General features: G+C 38.9%; 1 protein-coding gene across 1 annotated transcript in view; it reads right to left on the minus strand.

Annotated features, from left to right (window-relative positions):
* IL1RAPL1 (interleukin 1 receptor accessory protein like 1) overlaps positions 1–19,272 on the minus strand; it is a 682,112-nt gene that overhangs the window by 303,791 nt on the left and 359,049 nt on the right. Inside the window, 1 exon segment of the mRNA XM_036393685.2 lies at positions 4,245–4,524. Coding sequence (XP_036249578.1) covers positions 4,245–4,524 — 280 coding nt within the window.

Consider the following 19,272-nt stretch of genomic DNA (forward strand, 5'->3'; position numbering starts at 1 on the left):
AGGTTTTTCATCTATAATATAATTTGCAATGCTTTATTTAAACTTCTATTGTTATCTCTATTTGTCTATATCCTAAGCATTCTTTACAGACACTCCTATGTTTCTGAACAAGAATTGTTCATACTGTTCATTTTTCTCCACTAAATGTTACAGCTTAACAAAGCAATTAATGTTCATAAGCATTAAACACGTTCATAAATATAAGCCATGGCTGGATGGCAGGATCCCAAGGGTCATGGTGAATGGTGCTACATCCAGTTGTTGGCCATCACTAGTGGGGTTCCCCAAAGTTCACTACTGGGGCCAGTTTTGTTTCTATTTTTATCAATGGTTTAGAAGAGGGCAATGAGTGCACCCTCAGTAATTCTGCAGATGACAGTGAGTTCGGCAGAAATGCTGGTCTGCTGAATGATACAAAGGCTCTGCAGAGAGTTTGGGACAGGCTGGATCAATGGGCTGAGGCCAACTGCATGAGATTAAAAAGGTGAAATGATGGGTCCTGCACTTTGGTCACAACAGCCCCATGCAGTGGCAAAGGATGGGGAAAGAGTGGCTCAAAAGCAGCCCAGCAGGAAAGAATCTTGGAGTTCTGGTCAACAGCCCAGGTGACCAGCCCAGGCCAATGGCACCTGGCCTGGATCAGCTACAGTGTGCGCAGCAGGAGCAGGGCAGAGACTGTCCCCCTGTACTGAGCAAAGGTGAGGCCATTCCTCAAATCTCAGGTCCACCTTTGAGCCACTCACTGCAAGAAAGACATTAAGCAGCTGGAGCATGTCCAGTGTCCAGGGAAGGGTTGTGGAGCTGGTGAAAGGTCTAGAGAGTAAATCATATGAGGAATTGCAGAATGATCTGGGATTGTTTAGTCAAAAGAAGAGGAGGTTCAAGAGAGATCTTATCTATCCTGATAAAGGAGGTTGTAGCCAGCTGCATCAGGGGAAGTTCAGGTTGGACATCAGGAATAATTTCTTCCCTGAAAGGGTAGTTAAGCGCTGGAATGGAGTGCCCAGGGAAATGAAGTCACCATCCCTGGAAGCATTCAAGAAATAACTGGATGTGGCACTTTATGCAGTGTTTTAGTTGATGTAGAGCTCTTTGTTGAAATGCTGCAGTCTGTGATCTTGGAGATCTTTTCCGACCCAAATGATACTATGATTCTGTGATTCTCAATCACATAAATGTTCACTAACATCTAACTATGCAACTCCAGTTCCACTGGTCTATGCTGATATTATGTTGGGTAATACTAGAGACATTGTAATTGATGTTTTCAGGCAGGGAAGGAAAAGAATACATGAAGGAAGTTTTCTCTTGATAGGAACAGTATTTCAGCTATTTTTGAAACTTTAAAGGCAGAATTTTTGACAGAAACTTATTATTTACTATTATACCAGGTATATGTAACATATGCATAATTTCTGGGAGCTGCACTTGAATATTTGCTTTAACTCTTAGTGCAGTTTATCCAGCTATATTCACGGTCCATGTATGATAAATAACAAGCAACCTTGTGATGTGACATCCCTCTCTTCATGAAGGGGGGTGTCTAGGATTGACCCCATCCTCTATACTGCCATCATCAATCCCTTCCTGTTCCTCAGCTGTGGCTCTGGGATGGGGCTCTGACCAGCAGCAAATGCAGCCTGCACTCCAGTGGAGCAGAGTGGTCAAAAATGGCAGTGCTGGTGTGGGAAGCAGCTGCAGGGAACAAAAAAGCAGCTAAACTGAGACAAGAGGAGCTGAGCCCAGAGCAACAGAGTGGCAGCACAGTGAGACATGAGCAATTTAGCTGTCAGAGGTTTGTCCATCATTGTTTTCCATTGTCTTTGACTTAGAGATGGGGAAAGTCATCTGCGGGAAGCTCCCACCAATTTGTCTTTGTCCTGGTGGCCACACAGAACTAGGTCAAGGTGATGAACACCCTTTGAGTGTAAACACTGTCTTAGGTTGCAAGATGTGGCTGGGGATGTGTATTCTATTGCCATCTGATAGAGGTGGGGCAGTTTTCTTCTGTTAAGTGGGTCCCCTGTTAAAAGCAGGTGGGGCAGTTTTCTTTATCTCTTCCACAATCAATCTCCCTCCAGGAGATATATGCTGAAAATGGGCCATTGAGTGCCACAGCAGGACTGATAAAATTACATCATTCAATTGTGAGATGCTCCGCCCAGGGGGAGGAGCCAAACACTCCTACCTGGATAGAATCTGAGATTTGGAACACCACAGGCATTCTTCTCCACTGGATTCCCAGAGGAAGACCAGGCCCATCTACACCACCACTGGATCTTCAGAGGAAAACTACAGTCTTGTACAGGATCACTGCCTCAACAGAACCACATCTGTCACTCCAGGAGGGCTGCAGCCACCATTTCAATTGGACTGCTACCAACACCCTGACCCACAGGGTGTCAGGTCGTATTCTGACTCTGTCTGTGTTGTTTTGTATTACTTTATTTTTTATTTTTATCTTTTTTTTTTCCTAATAAAGAACTGTTATTCCTGCTCCTATATCTTTGCCTGAGAGCCCCTTAATTTCAAAATTATAATAATTCAGAGGGAGGGGGTTTACATTTTTTATTCCGAGAGAAGCTCCTGCGTTCCTTAGCAGACACCTGTCTTTTCAAACCAAGACAAGTACCTTTTTATATGTTATTAATATTTCTGCTACTACTGTGCATTTCTTACTCCACTGCTGTTTGCTTTCAGTAAACAGTTATCTCAACCAATGGTCTCTGCCTTTGCCCCTCTCTTGCCATAGGGGGTGGTGGGAAGAGGAGTGGTTTATTTTTAGGTCTAATTTCTGACTGGTAGCAAACCACCATAGTAGTTTAAAGCAGATTATATGGTCCTACATACCTCTGGATTAAATAAAAATCCATGTAAAAAAAGCCATTAATACAGGTTGAGATGATAAACATAAAGTATGTTGAGTAGCTAAATTCAGCACTTATCTATACTTGCTGGATACTGCAACATCAGATAATTAAGGTTTTCTTTATATAAACAGAGGAGATTAATTATGGTATTTTAAATAGCATTATGGAATAATTGACAAAACTGTTTTCATTTTCATAGCTACTGTTACACACTTATCAGAAAATATTAATCCAAATATAACTAAAAATTCTCCCAAAGGAACTTAATTTGTAGGTTTTTGTGGTTTTCTTCTAAAGAAAACTGTCATCATCAGAAAAACCATGTTGAATATGCTATTGGCCAAACAATGTGATATGAAATTTCTCACAGGTTATATAAAGAGCTCATAGAGTAATGTTTTTTTAAACACATTATTTAGTAAAAATCTCCTTCAGCACACACAAACCAGACAGCAACCTGTGCTCCCCCTCCCTCTTATCCAAGACGAAAAACCAAAACCAAACAACCAAAAAAAACCATAAAAAAAAAAGGCAGACAGTAAACCTTTCCAGTTGCTGATAAAACAATTTCCACCTTTTCCTTGCATCACTGTTCTAGCTGCATTGTGCATTCCTTTTCTAGCCACTCAGTCGCTCTACATTTTGCTTTTTGACTCTTTCTATCATGTATTAGTAGCAAGAACACATTTATAGTTATCCAGATAGAGAGGAATACTGTAAAGGGCTGGAAAAATATCTCTGTGTAAACCATATTAAAGATGCAAAAAGAAGTTGAAACCTGTTGCAGAAAGCAGAAGCAGAATCCAGTCAGTTTCTGGTGATAAAACTTGATGAATCAGAAAGTTAAATTTTTTGGAAGACATCTGGCACCCAGCCTCTATTATCAGATTAAGCCAGATGTAATTCTAAAGGATGTATGCAAAAATGCTGAAATTTCACCTTCTGCTTTTTCTTGATGCAATTACTTTACATCAAATAGCAATTTTTTTTTTTACAGAAGAAAAGTCAATTCAGTTAAATCACTTAATGAAATTTACATGAAATTAAGTCTGAATGTAAAAAAGGAATTTTTTTTTTTTTTATTCTGGGATAGTGATTCCAAGAGTAACAGATGAGTTATTCATCCAGTCCCAACCACCTTATAATTTTAGATTTTAGTATAAATTACTAAATTTATACAAAAGCAAGTTTAATATGTTCAAGACATTCAATAGCAAGTTCCAGTCAGGCATAAAAACCTTCAGGGAAGGGAATGCCAGGAGGAGAAGAAAAAAGAAGACAGTCAGAAAAATTTTCTTTGGCATTAAAGTCTCACTATTAAAAGCCTTGTTTCTTGTTTGGTCAATTAAAATGCAGTATAATAAAATATAGTACCTTATAACACATGCATAGAGCCCGCTGTCTTGTACCACTGTTGGTCTGAACCAAATGGAGTCTTCTTCTTTGCTCATTCTGGTTCCATCAAAAGCTATAGGTTCCTCAAAATCTCCAGGTCCAGAGCTTTTGTACCACATCAAACTAAGTCCAGCACTTTGGGCTAGGGAGTAATTAGCTCTAATATATCCATAAAAGAGTGCACATTTTATACGAACAGGTTCTCCCACTAGAACTTGATATTTCTTGTAATCCACAGACCAGTCAGTGCATCCATCAGCTACAAGAGAAGAGAAAATGACAAGAGATTGTCAAAGGTTTTGGAAAGCACTATTCACACAGCAGTCTTCATTGTGGGAAAGTATTGTATTTGAAAAAAAGTCCATTGAGGGACTAGCAGTATACTTTTTATCCCTGAAAAATTAACTGCATTTTCATGATGTTTATGTCTTGTACTTGACTATAGTGGACAGAGCCATTAGGACATACATTGCTAAATGTTGATAATCTCTGAGCACTAACTGAGCAATTGCTCTTTTATCTTTCGTGGAACTCCAGCATGACCAGTTATAAAATGCTGAAGTGAAATTAGTGCAACACAGGTGATACCCTGTGGTTCACAGGGTGTCACCATCTAAATTGCATCAATCAAATATCTTCAGTGTTACCATGTAAGTGAAAGCCTCAGAAGATATTAGGACAAGGAGTTGTGGTCTGAACCAAATTGTATGAAAGTTTGGGATAGATTTGAAGGAAGAGAAAAAACTGCCTTTACAATAAGACCAAATGCACAAAAAATTACTTCTAGGAAAATTACTATCAATAATATAAATGGATTATTCAAAAACATGTTAGACAGATCTTAGTTCGAATTCCTGACTTTCCAGAACTGCATTACAAATTATGGTTATTAATATTTTCTTTTTTTTCCTGTTGAATAACATCAACCCTTACCAATACTGTCCCACAATAACTGCTCATCAGAAAGCAAAACTAAATTTATTTGACATGCCAAGCCCCAGTAACATAACTAAACCCCAAGGCCAAAAAAACCACCAAACTCACAACCTTGTCCCCTGTATTTTTAGTTCAGAATACCAAAACAACAAAAGGAAAAGAGCTATTTTCTACAATGCCTTTCTTAACAAAAGTTTGTATTTTTTTAAAGCAATTCAACCATGAAAATTCACCATTAGGTTCATACACTAAAAAACTCAGTGTCCAGTCTCAGCTGGTTAACCAGGCCCTAATCCAGTCAGTGGAAAGCAATCAGTACATCCAAAGGACAATTTATTTCTTCTCATTACTATGTCTCATATAAATATTTTGTCTTTGAATTTGACACTTTATTAACTTTGAAAGAGCTCAGATAGCTAGATAGCCATCTTAGAAAATCAACTTTTGAAAAGCTCTATTTTCATCCTAGAATTGTTCTGACTTTAACAGAGAATTCCAGCTACTGTGCAAGGTAAAGCAGTATTTGCACTTTAAACTTAGACAATATTCTGATCTGCTATTTGGGAGAAAAATATACTATATAGTGATTTTTTGAATCCTGTTTTTAGGTAATGCCACAGTACTTATTGTATATTGCAAAATAAGAAAGAATCAGACATTTTCACACATCCCTGTGTAAGCAATACCCTAAGTTGATCCAACATAGAAAGTTGGGGCAAAAGTGAGTGAATTGAGTGAGTGAAAATTTAGAGTGAATTTGCATTGTGAACAGAATTCACACAAAGAGATATTTGATATATCTTTGGACCGTCTCCTCCTGCATTAACTTTTATGACCAGGAAGGGAAAATACTATGTCCCTGTTCCAATTTTCCTACACAACAGTTCCTAAAGATTAGTAAGTGTTGTTACAAGGCCCTAATAAGACTTGTACTCATGCATAAATTGAAGTGAATGGAAACAAAGCTACACTATTAGCTTCCCCTTAGGACCAAAGAAACTAACTTTCATGTAGTCCAGGATTCAATTACATCTTTTATCATTTCATTTTTACCTCTCTGAAAGAGCATTCTCTCTCACCTGATTTTATTTCTCTCTGTTTCTAAGTCCCAATGCCAAAAAAGAATTAACAGCCAGCTCTAAGCAGTGTTAATTTCATTATATGAGTTACCAGGTAATAACTTCTTCATTATACTTTATCATCAGATTGTAATCTTGCTTTTCACTGCTTAATTTAGCTAGTACAGGATGGTTTACATTATTAGTTTGTAAGTTATGTCTTCTCTCTCAGGATATTCAGTTCTAATTGTTCCCAGTTCCTTTAACTTGCAGAATCCATGAGAATATATTGCTGAATAACACCAACTCAAGCTCTTTGTATTGGAGGAAGGATTAAATATGCAGGGCAGATGCCACTGGCTTTGTTTCAGCATGATATTTCTCATAAGGGCCCTGGGGGTCCTGGTTGGTGGCAAGATGAGCCTGAGCCAGCAGGGCCCTGGCAGCCAGGAGGGACATCCCTGTCCTGGGGACATCAGGGACAGCATGGCCAGCTGGGCAAGGGAGGGGATTGTCCTGCTCTGCACTGGAGGGCCTCACCTCGAGTGCTGGGGGCAGTTTTGGGTGCCACAATACAGAGAAGACATTAGGATGTTAGAGAATATCCGAAGGAGGGCCATGAGGATGATGACAGGACTGGAGGGGAAACTGTATGAGGTCGCTTGTCTTGCTTAGCCTGGAGAAGAGAAGACCAAGGGAAGACTTCATTGGGGCCTTCAACATCCTCATGAAGGAAAGAGAAGGCAGGTCCCAATTTCTTCACTCTCATGACCCGTGGCTGGACTTGAGGCAATGGCACGAAGCTGTGTCAGTGGAGGTTTACGTTGGATATTGGGAAACTGCTTTTCAGCCAGTGGCTGGGCACTAGAACAGGCTCCCCAGAAAAGTGGTCACAGTACCGAGCATGACAGAGTTCAAGAAGTGTTTGGACAGTGCTCTCAGGCACATGCTGTGATTCTTGGGGTGTCCTGTGCAGGGCCAGGAGTTGGTCTCCATGATCTGATGGGTGCCTTCTAACTCAGAATATTCTATGATTCTAGAAAAGCCTTCTAGGGATCACCTGAATTATCTATATATTCACGGAACTATTTGTTCATTTTTTGGCACAAACCTCATCAAAATGTCCCACCATATTTTAAGATAATGTCTACTTGTCCTGGATTCAGCTGGGAGAGAGTTAATTTCTTTTCAGCAGCTGTTACAAGTGCTGTGTTTTGGATTCAGAACTAATGAGCCCACACCTGGAGTGCTGTGTCCAGCTCTAGGCTCCTGAATACAAATTATATGTACAGACAGCAATGTCCAACAAAGGCCCACAAAGCTGATTAAGGGACTGGAGAATCTGTGCTGGGAGCACAGGCTGAGAGCTGAGACTGTTCTGCTTAGAGAAGGCTTAGGGGGGATCTTAGTAATGAATACAAAAACCTGAAGGGAAGGTGCAAAGAGCCAGGCTCTTTCCTCTGGTGCCCAGTAATAGGACAAGAGGCAACAGGTACATATTGAAACACAGCAGGCTCTTTCTGAACACCAGGAAACACTTCTTTTCTGTAAGGTTTACCGAAAATTCACACGGGAGGTTGTGAACCCTCCATTCTTGGAGATATTTAGAAGCCAGAGAGATGTGGTGCTGAAAAACCATTTCTGGTTGGACTGTATGACCTAGAGAGGTGTCTTCAACCTCAATCATTCTGTAATTCTGTGCTTTATTACAGTTACACTCAGTGATAACCTTAAAGAAACATATGTCCTCTTCTCAAAGTGGTCTTTGAATGAAGTGAACATGAGAGTGTTTCTCTTCCTGCTTTCAGAAATATTATACCACTTAAACTGCCAACACTGACATTCAAGTCACTTAGAACTGTGTTAACCGAATTACAGCTGGAAGGCTCAATGCCTTAAAAATCTTCCAGGAAAATCCTCACACTCAGCCAATGTGCTAATCTATGTGAAGGTGCTAATTCAATTTTGTCAGATATAATAGAAAATCATCATTCCCATCATAAGACACACTGTGATATTTTCTGATAGCTGATATTCAGGAGATAACAGTCGATCTCTGCATAAAATGCTCCCAATTTCACAGTAACTTAGAAACATAAACAGAAGCTTAAAACCACATAATGAAAAGGAAAACAGACTGTCATGTCCTTAAAAATAATACTGTGAACATTCAGATGATGATAGGCATGCATGCACCATAACCAGCACTTTCTGCATGTGGTGTGTAGAGCACACATGCTTTTTTCAGTCTTGAAAAGCTTGGATGTATCAAAAACTAATTAAAAGTCCAATTTCTAGATTTCTTGAGGAACATAAAGATACATTTTAAAAGATCCAAACATATATTCAGAAAATTCTTTTGATTTTTATATTGACATAGCTACCTTAAAAATGTTACATATTTACATTTAAATGTGTGCTACTAGCTTTGCAAATAGGGACAGAAAATAACAAAGTTTTAATATTCATTCAGATTTTTTAATACTAAATAGATTGAATATTTGTAGTCAGTTTCATATTGTAACTGTGTCCATTTCTACCTTGACTGGAATTTTTTTTTTGTTTGTGCAAAAGTAGGGCATTGATCAAATAAATTTTCTAATGTTTCTTCTCTTAATTATGGCTGCTACTGACACAAAATCAACACCTTCAATTACAGTCATTCAAAACAACTATGGGGAAAAAAATAGACTCCATACTTTTCAATGCTTTTACTTATACTGTCACATCATCAAGCAGTCGATCATGTTTTATAAATTGAAATATATTTGAATAATTCAACAGCTTTGAAATTTCAGAACTGCCTTCAAAAGAATGGTTGTAGTCCCTAATCTCTATTTTAATATGCTGCCTGTTATTGCTACACATAATAGCACAATACAGAGTCCAGGATAAATATAATCCACTCAGTTATTTCCTTGAGTGATTTCAGGGTATGAAATAAACCACACTGCATCACTCTCCTAATAATGAGATCGTTCTGCTCAATACACAAGTGTCTTGCAGGCTGTATCTGGATAGGAACTAACACACATAATATCTAACATTACTAAGAAGGCCTTCCCCTTTATTTTTGGCATCATGTGTATCATTTTCAAGGTAAAATTCAGTGCTGAAAAGGACAAAAATATAAAGTTAATAACTCCTGGGTCTGCTGTTACAGCCTGATCTCATTTAAAAGCTTCAATTAAAGGGCTAGAAAAGATCTTCACTTTTTCAATACATTGCTTAAAATCTGATTTCCAGATAGAAAATAGGTCTGACGGTTAAAAGCAGTTCTCCTAAAACATTTGTAAAAGAAATAGCAAATTATCCTAATTGTTTTTCATGTAATGATATTTAATAAAATAAAAATTAGCAACAGATTTACTTTTTCCTGGTCACCTGTGTTCCTAATTCTGCTCTGAATTTTATATACAAAGGATTATGCAATATCACCATCTCTTCTATTTATTTACTTTGGGTTTTTTTAATTAGGCATTTGCAAACCTGACAAAGTGACATCATAAATCACAAAAAATTCTGAAAAGTGGGCATGTAAAGGAGAAAGCACCAGGTCTTGCTTCTAAAGCTGAAAAATTTTCAAGGAGGGCACTAAGGGATGCAGAAATAAGATAGCATCTTATTTAAAAGAGTATAGGGAAAGTAAATATGATGGGTAGAGAAATCAAAGGATGCTGTATACGTGCTGTAAGATTTTTGGGTAGGGTGGCAAATAGCAAGGTCAAGAAAGCAGGCTTTCCTTAATTGGCTGCTCATAAAACAGCATTTTAAAAGTTCATTAAGTGATGCATAAGACTCAGGATTACTTTCTTTAAAACAATTTCCACAACAAAATCAAAATCACAGTCAGTTCTGGATTACTTTACTCTTTATCATCCTTGTTACTTTCTGCTTTTTGCTTAGACTAGCTAGCATTAAAATAAAAAAATAAAAATTAAGAATTTATAGTTTATAGCACACTCATTACAGTGCCTGAGCCAATTACCTCTATCCAACATAACACAGGGTATTCTAGTGTGGGTTCTCATTATGAAGACATGCAAAGATTGTCTATTTTTGGTTTGCGTATGCTTTTATTTGATACAAAAATAAGCTCTGACAGGAATGAAGAAGCAGAGCTTAGAAACAACACATTATGGAGATGAGAGAGAACATGGCCAGTTCTATTCTTAGACTCCTTATATTTTGTTTTTTCAAAGTACTACCAGCATGAAATTGAGAAAATGAAAAAAAAAATTATTAATATTAATGTTATCAAATGACCACATCAGGTATTTTATATGCAATTAAATTTCTTTTTGCACTGACTGCTGTTACAGCTTTACATATTGCTATACTGCACTTCTGGTGGATACAGCATTTTCATTTTGAAAAGGCATTTTTCATTCTCCTAAAACTCATGTAAAATTATGGTTTAAGATAAAAACACATATTTTGTTCTCAGTCTAAAACTGTGTAGTGGCTGTCAGGAGAGGGTGCCAGTAATGAAAAGATGTTGAATGACATTTCAGGCAAACAGAAAAATTATTTTGGATATCATAATCTATTAAAGAAGTTAGTTCCTAAAAATTGCACTTTTCCCAACACCAGACAAGTTGTGAAAGGGGTAGATGTGGTGGTTGAGGAATTTTGGCAAATGCATTAGCTCACAGGAAAAGGAATAATGAAAAAAAAAAATCTATGTCTTGCCATAAATTAATTAAAAATACTGCTTTTCAGCTCCAGAGTACTGCACTAACAAAAAACAGGGTATATATGCCTAGGTACTGGGCTACTTAGAGACATAATAAGCATGAAAATAGCTTTATGTCAATCTGGTGGGAAGGTTTTTTACATCATTCTCTCTTTTAGCTAATCCAAGCCAAATTATTAGAATTCTTGTCTGAACTAATACTATTCCTTTAATTACCACAAGTATTTTGTAGAAAATGTTAAATCACAAAGCTATTTTAAGGAAAAAAATTCCTGTTCAAGACAGACCAATGCAAGAGCAAATGCTGCACTTCCTAAGTTCCTACTCTAAACCAAGAGATTTTACCAGTTGTTTATTCAGTCCCTTTTGCATCCTTCCAACCCTCCTATTCTGTTTTACCATGTCATATAAATTAGGAAGCTCTGTAAACACACACTTTAAAGGTGTCCTGGCTGGACTGGGCTGATCAGGTTCTGCTGGATTGACCCCAGGCCAGCAGCAAGAACCCACATAGCTTCTCAATCACTAAGCCACACATGCAACAGAACAGGGGAAAGAATAGGAAAAGCAAAAGAAAAGTCATTGGTCAAGATAAAAGTAGAAAAGAAAAAACCCACAAGTGATGCATAACCACTCCCTCATCATTATCTCCCACAAGCAGAGCAGTGCCCAGCTGGTGTCTGAACAATGGCTACCAAAAGCCATGATGAATGAATTTATTTCTGATCATATTATTTGGCATGGAATATCCCTGTGGCCAGTTTGGGTCAGTTGTCCCAGCAGTGTCCCCTCTCAATCCCTTGTCCCCCACCCTTGGGAAGTAGAATAGGAAAAAGAGAATTCTTGTGGTGCAAGCACTGCTCAGCAACAGTCAAAACACTGATGTGTTACCAACACTGTTTTAGTCACAAATCCAAAACATAGTGCCATAAGGGCTGCTGTGAATAAACAAAACTCCATCTTGCCCAGACCTGGTGCACAGATCCTTAATCTGTTTGCTTCCGTCTACTACCTTCTTTCAATTACTCATTTCCAGCTCAGGGACTGTCTGTACATTTACAGTTACAGCATAGGAATGGAGGCATAATTTAATCAACAGCCACAAAACACAAGTTTGTTTACTAGATTAATTTCCAAAGCCTAATATTAAACTGCATTAATTTCTGTGCCCATCTGAAATGAATTGGTTCTTCTTTGTTATATTTACTATAAAACTTTATTTGAGGGTGGCTCTACATCCTCTGTTTCTTTCACAGAATCACAGAATAGTCTGAGTTGGAAGGGACCCTCAAGGATAATTGAGTTCAGCTCTTAAGTAAATGGCCCATATTGGGATCATATCCAAAATTTTGGTGCTGTTAGCAGCAAATCCTTATGTGGCTATACCAGATTATCTGCAGTCCTTTTTGAACTTTAAGAGTTCAAGTTTCTTTCCTCCCTGCTCCCCAAACATACTGTCCTGCTAGACTGATTTGTTTTTAAAGACAACTTCCACCCAGGCTCACTATCACACAATTTCTATATAATGTATAACTTTTTATGTAATCTTATATATATATATATATATTACACATACATGTTTAGATATAGAATCTCAACATGAGGATGTGAAGTCAAGTCTGGTACATGCTGGTCTTAAAACTCCTTCTGGAATCACTAAACAGAGTGACTGAAACAAAATAGTAACTCAGCCTGAAGAGAACTGGGGAGAGGTTGAACTAATTTCTAAAAATTGAACAAGCACATGTAAGGGTAGGGTTTTTTCCCTTTAGAAAGGAGATTTCCCAGAGAAAAGAATCTCTGGGCCATACTGGGGTATCATGTTGCATAGCAGATGTCAAATTATTTAATCTCTTCCATAATCTCTCAATTATTGAAACTACTTCTGAAAATACATTCTGTTCACCAGTAGCTTCATTTTGGAGATTATGAGGAAGATCAAGGATTTTTTCATGTTGGAATTTCAATAGCACTCGAGTAACAGCTGCACTGTATACCTCTAAACTATTTCCACGAAGAACTCAACCACTTAAATCACAAAGCTGCTGAATATCAGCTGAACTGTGATAACTAAACATGTGAGAACTGTCCACTTGCAGTAAATATAAGAAAAATCAGCAGATTAGTTCATAACACAAGAGGATTAAAATTAATCAAATGACAACATGTGCATAGGAGAGTACAATTACCTTGTTGCTGTGACTTATCTAGTGGAAATTTCTTAAACTGCATTATCATGACTATGTGACTAATACTGTGCAAAAATGCAAAGGATTGCAGTGAGAGCTCCAGAAAGAGCTAAAACCCAAAGAAACACTTTATTTCAAATGGACTTTGAATCAAAGTATCATTGTTTAAAATTTCAAAGATTAAAAGTCCTAACCATATAATCATTAAGTATTAATAGGCCATGATGTTACAAGGAATATGCATATTTTTAAAAATTACATATTTCTGTCTATCATTCTGTTCTACATTACTTTAACTTCTAAAATATTGGGAGAAATTTAATATATGGAAACTGGGATCTAGGATTTAAGATATCACTATTCTTTGTGAAAGAATATGTTAACTGCATACAAATCCCAGTGGTTTTGATGGCTGTTTCTTGTCTACAAGTAGTCCTGCTAGACTGAAACTGCAGATATGGATTTATTTAAAGCCATGTATCTGTCAGACAGCTATTTGTGTTTAGAACTGCAATTAAATAGAAGCTAGAATGCAGTATAGCATTAGAGAGCACAAAGAAGCTCTAGGAAGTTTTTATTTTTCTTTACTCAATATGACAAAGTAATTTATTTTTCCCAGAGCTGGGAAGAATTTTTTTAATAATCTGTAGCATATATCACTGTTTCAATTTTAATTACTGTGTGTGTGCATGCGAAAATAATTGACCTAGTAATTGCAGTGTTCTTGATATGGATGATAAGGATATGATGTCAATATTTATATCAATATGTTAATACAAATGTATGGTGCCATTAGGAACCTGCTAAGCAAGGCTTTAGTAATCATCAGCAGTTTTGAGACAGTCCAAAAACATTTAAACACTTGAAGAGAGAACAATGTCTTCTTCCCACAGATGTTTTGGGGCAGGTCAGTGGAGCAGAGCTGGACTGAAAGGCTGAGTCTGGGAGGAGGGAAGGAGGCCCAGGGCAGAGAGGTCTGGCAGGGCAGTGGCTCTGTGGCCTGGTTATGGCTGTCAGGGCACCCTGGTGGCCTGGGAATGACCAGCAAAGCTCTGGGAGACCAGAGGGATTCTCCACAGCACAGGTCAGCATTGTGCTACCACCAGACAGGGGCAAATAATGACTAAAGATGGGGGAAAACCCCACAAACTGCTCCCTCCACTAGGCTGTATCTGCAGCAGGTGGCATTTTTAAGAATTACTGCCCTTGTAACAGTCTATTCTATTCTGTCATTACATATATTAACCAGTTTCAAAAAATCTGTCAATGCAGTATCTATTACTCTGGTAATAGGTACTGGAACTCTGGTTTGTGTACGTGTGGATAAGCATCCAGCTTCTGGGAAGGACACATTTCCCTTCTCTTTTGCATTTCTTTTCAGTCTCAAGAGCCCTTCAACATTTTCTGTGTGAATAACTGAAAGGAAAAATAAATTCTTGACATTACCCTGAACCTCACTACCAGCCCACACCACAGTACCAACTATCATAATGATTAGGAAATATGTATTAACCAAATATAAGAAATGTAGTCATTGTCAGTTTGTAGACCCTCTTTTATACAAAAAAAACCCATTATTTAATGGCTACCAAAGACTCTGAGACTACTAACAGACTCTGGGAACAAGAAAAAAAGTATTCTCATTTCCCAAAACCACAAAAAAACCTTCTATGAATGTATAACAGTGGCATAATTTATCATCAAATACCTAAAGAAAGGACATATTTTCTTATGAAACAGAAACTAATTTTCAATTTAAGATGTTTCTATGATGTATTCTCTTTTCCTGCAGATGTTACTAAGTACAAGCATGGTAGTTTAAGCCAAAAGGAACTTCATGAAAGACTTAGCAAGAAACAACAATATTAACTGAACTTTAAAGAGAAGATATTAACTATAGTAAATCTGCACTCCAGGATTACAAAAAGTCATTATAAATCTGTTTGTACACTTTTTCTCTGTTTTAGAAGAACCCATATTATTACAGCATCTGGCATTTTCCTTCCTTTTTTTTGGGTCCATATTAAGTCAAGAAGCTAAAGCTTATGAAAGTTATTAAATTTTGTAAATCTTTGCTCCTGTCTTTGACATTTTCTTTGTTCCCAAATCCACATGCCACATGTTTGCCACACTTGAGACATCTTACCAAAGAGAAAGAGGTCACTAGAATAATACAGTAGTTCACTACCTCAATCTCATTAGGCAAAGGAAATTTAAATCACTAATATTTGAGTTTGAGCAGAAAACTTTACACCTTCCACCAAAGTTTACTTTAAGGCTTAGTATGAATGTTTTGGTTGAAGCAAATCTAAAGAAATAGAAAGGATTTAATTGAGTAAGGAATCCAAATCCCACAAGATTCAGATAAAAAGCTTCCTCAGGTACCTTTGTGGATCAAGTAAGCACACTGATGTGCTTAGCTGCATTGAATTTCAAAGACAAAAATCAAAACATCAGAGCACTTCCTTTTTTCTACTTATGCTATATTCTAGAATACATTCAAAATTAAAACTCATTAGATAAAGCAAACAAAATGCATTGTTACGCTGAAATACATTTTTGCATCCTGATTCTATGAATACCATAGAAATTTTTTTGACTGAAAATCTGAAAACATTTTAAATGAGAAAAATATGTCGTCTTCAACTGAAAGACAATTTTTTGATATATTATAAAACGAATTTTTCATTCTGGTTAAACAAACAGACACAAGAATATTTATTTGACTGTGGAACTGCTTTTTCCTTCAGTTACATTGGGACTCATTATCAGATTGGATGGCTCAAATATGCCCTAGCTAGAGCTGTCCCAATGGGAAATGGAGTACCCAAAAGCTGTACCAATGGGAAGGTGGGATACCAGGACCTGTCCCAGTGGGAAAGTGAGACACACCAAGGGTTTTCCCAAAGGGAAGACAATGCCAGAAAGAAATTCATAAACTCAACTCCCTGACTGGATACCAGGAGCTTCTGGCAGGGGTTCTTCATGGCCATGGCTCACCAATCCAAGGAACCCACTGACCTTAGGGAAGAGGAAGACTGAGCAAGCAGACTAATTTGCATAAAATATGAGGCAATCTTTTAAACAATATAAGATGGAATACTAAATACTTAAAGAGCCACATAATTGGTTTGTTAATATATGTAAATAATGAAAAGCATTGATAGTCCTCGTGCTGGCTTTGTGGCTTTGCCATCCAGCAGCCCTTTCTGTGCAGAACTGAAAATAAATCAAATACTTCCACTCTCTGGGGGATTGGCTTTCATGCACACTGTGGGAAAGAACAAATTTTGGGATAACAGCTTTGCCATGGACACGTTAATAAAACATGATGGTTTTCCAACCATGCTAGCCTGTGCCTAGTCCATATTGGGTGCAAGACAGGCGCAGACAAGACAACTGAGATTTCAAATTTAATTGCTACACAGTTGCTGTGGCCAAGATGGTCACCATTCACCACTTCACCAACAAGAGCCTCTCTGGGAACAAGTGACAAATCACAGAGGTCGCGTCTCTGAGTTAGCACCCTGAGTCCTGTACCAAAAAAGCTGTCATCCAGCTATTTTAGGAATCTCCTGGACCTGTTTCTACCAGTTTTCTGGTGTTCTCAATTAACACCCACAAGCTTAATTCCCCCATAAGGACAAGGGTGGTTGATTTGGAGGCATGCCTTGGGTTCTTAAACAAGAAATTTTTGGTGCCACTGTCTTGGCTGCGTGGCCAAGAGCAGCTTCCCATGATGACAGTCACATTTGTTTTTCCCTCAGTCCTTACACAGAGGTCTGGACATTGCAGCCCCTCCATTACATCTGACACTCACAACAGTGCCCTGCACACTCCCAATGGTGCCCTGCACACTCCCAATGGTGCCCTGCACACTCACACTGCAGCAGTGCCCTGCACACTCAAATACTGCAGCAGTCCTTGCACTCTCTCACACTGCAGCAGTGCCCTGCACACTCACACTGCAGCAGTGCCCTGCACACTCACACTGCAGCAGTGCCCTGCACACTCACACGCTGCAGCAGTCCTTGCACTCTCTCACACGGCAGCAGTCCTTGCACACTCATACACTACAGCAGTCCCCTGCACTCACACCCTGCAGCAGTGCCCTGCACACTCCCAATGGTGCCCTGAACACTCACACGCTGCAGCAGTGCCCTGCACACTCACACTGCAGCAGTGCCCTGAACACTCACACTGCAGCAGTGCCTTGCACACTCACACTGCAGCAGTGCCCTGCACACTCACACACTGCAGCAGTGCCCTGCACTCTCACACTGCAGCAGTGCCCTGCACACTCACACACTACAGCAGTGCCCTGCACTCTCTCACACTGCAGCAGTGCCCTGTACACTCACACACTACAGCAGTGCCCTGCACTCTCTCACACTGCAGCAGTGCCTTGCACACTCACACCCTGCAGCAGTGCCCTGCACTCACACGCTGCAGCAGTGCCCTGCACACTCACACATTACAGCAATGCCCCACACTCACATACTGCAGCAGTCCTTGCACACTTGCACACTCACACGCTGCAGCAGTCCTTGCACTCTCTCACACTGCAGCAGTCCTTGCACACTCATACACTGCAGCAGTGCCTTGCACTCCAACACTGCAGCAGTGCCCTGCACTCACACACTGCAGCACTCCTTGCACACTCACACATTGCAGCAATGCCCCACACTCACATACTGCAGCAGTCCTTGCACACTTGCACACTCACACACTGCAGCAGTGCCCTGCACTCACACGCTGCAGCAGTGCCCTGCACACTCACACATTGCAGCAATGCCCCACACTCACATACTGCAGCAGTCCTTGCACACTCACACGTTGCAGCAATGCCCCACACTCACACACCTCATCACTGTCTCAGGCAATCACAAGGGAGCCTTGCACACTCCTCTGCTGCCACTGTGCCCTCCACACCACACTGCAGCCATGCACCAGCCGTGCACTGGTGCTCACAGCAGTGAGCTGCGCACACTCACACTCAGGGGGTTGTGCCTCTTTGCACACTCACAGGGGTGCCCTGCTTGCACACCCCACTCATGCTCACAATCCTGCTCTGCACACACACCTTTCTGAAAGAACCCAGCCTGCAAACCCACACTGCGCCTTTCCAGCTGCTGAAGAAATGAACATTTGTACAAAGGAATTCAATGAAATTAGAAATGGTTGTAAGAGCACCTTATAACCCAAATATTCCTCTGAGACTCACTTTTATTGAGTGATGCTTCACTCTGTTTGATCTCTGTATAGTCTTTTTGCTACCTCTAATGCACGGAGGTAAAGAAAACTCTTGTATATTTTTCAAGATAAGGTCACAGAGCTGAAATAGATTTTGATCTGTGATTATTTAAAACTTCTTCAGGGATTTTTCAATTTTAGAATGGATTCACCTTCTATGTATCTTCACTGTCTTCCTCTACACATATAGGCACATTTAAATATAAATTTCAATTATTAATGATGAATTTTCTTGCACGATATAAGAAATGCCAATGAGAATAAAATCTGAGTGCAATCTGGAGCTGTGCAATTTGAGGGTCGCTGGTGTCACCGCCCTCTGCTAATACTGTAGGAAGGCAACACGTGGAATGTACAAATATAGGATCAGATCTATGTCAGAAGAAATGAGACGTGACTGAAGTAGACAAATAGATATAGATACCCTCATCTGTACAAACAAACAAGAATTTCTGGGTTTGTGTCCAGATGGAGCAGAGAAAAAAGACCAGGGACTTTTTCTACTAGGAAAAAAAAAAAGAAACTACTTCCATCTTTTCCTCTTCTGAACTAAAAGAAATAAAATTAAGGGTAATGGAGTAGAAAAAAAGAGTATATCAAAAAAATGAGAAAGAACCAAGACTGGATAATCTTGAAAAGCTGAGAAAATATATGAAGAACAACATATTTGATAAAGTTTCATATGCTTTTCATTAACAGAGGTGGTTATATAGTTCCTTGTTTAGTCCTATTTTGTTATGTTCCTCCTCAGCATTCAAGTCTTTTTCATGTGAATACAATAGCAAACAAGTGAATTCCTGTAATAGTCCATATTATCCCCCATACTTTCCTTCTGGGGTAAATAATACATATCAATTTAGACCATTTTCCAGCAC

Source organism: Molothrus ater, chromosome 2, assembly GCF_012460135.2.
Source record: "Molothrus ater isolate BHLD 08-10-18 breed brown headed cowbird chromosome 2, BPBGC_Mater_1.1, whole genome shotgun sequence".
NCBI lineage: Eukaryota > Metazoa > Chordata > Aves > Passeriformes > Icteridae > Molothrus > Molothrus ater.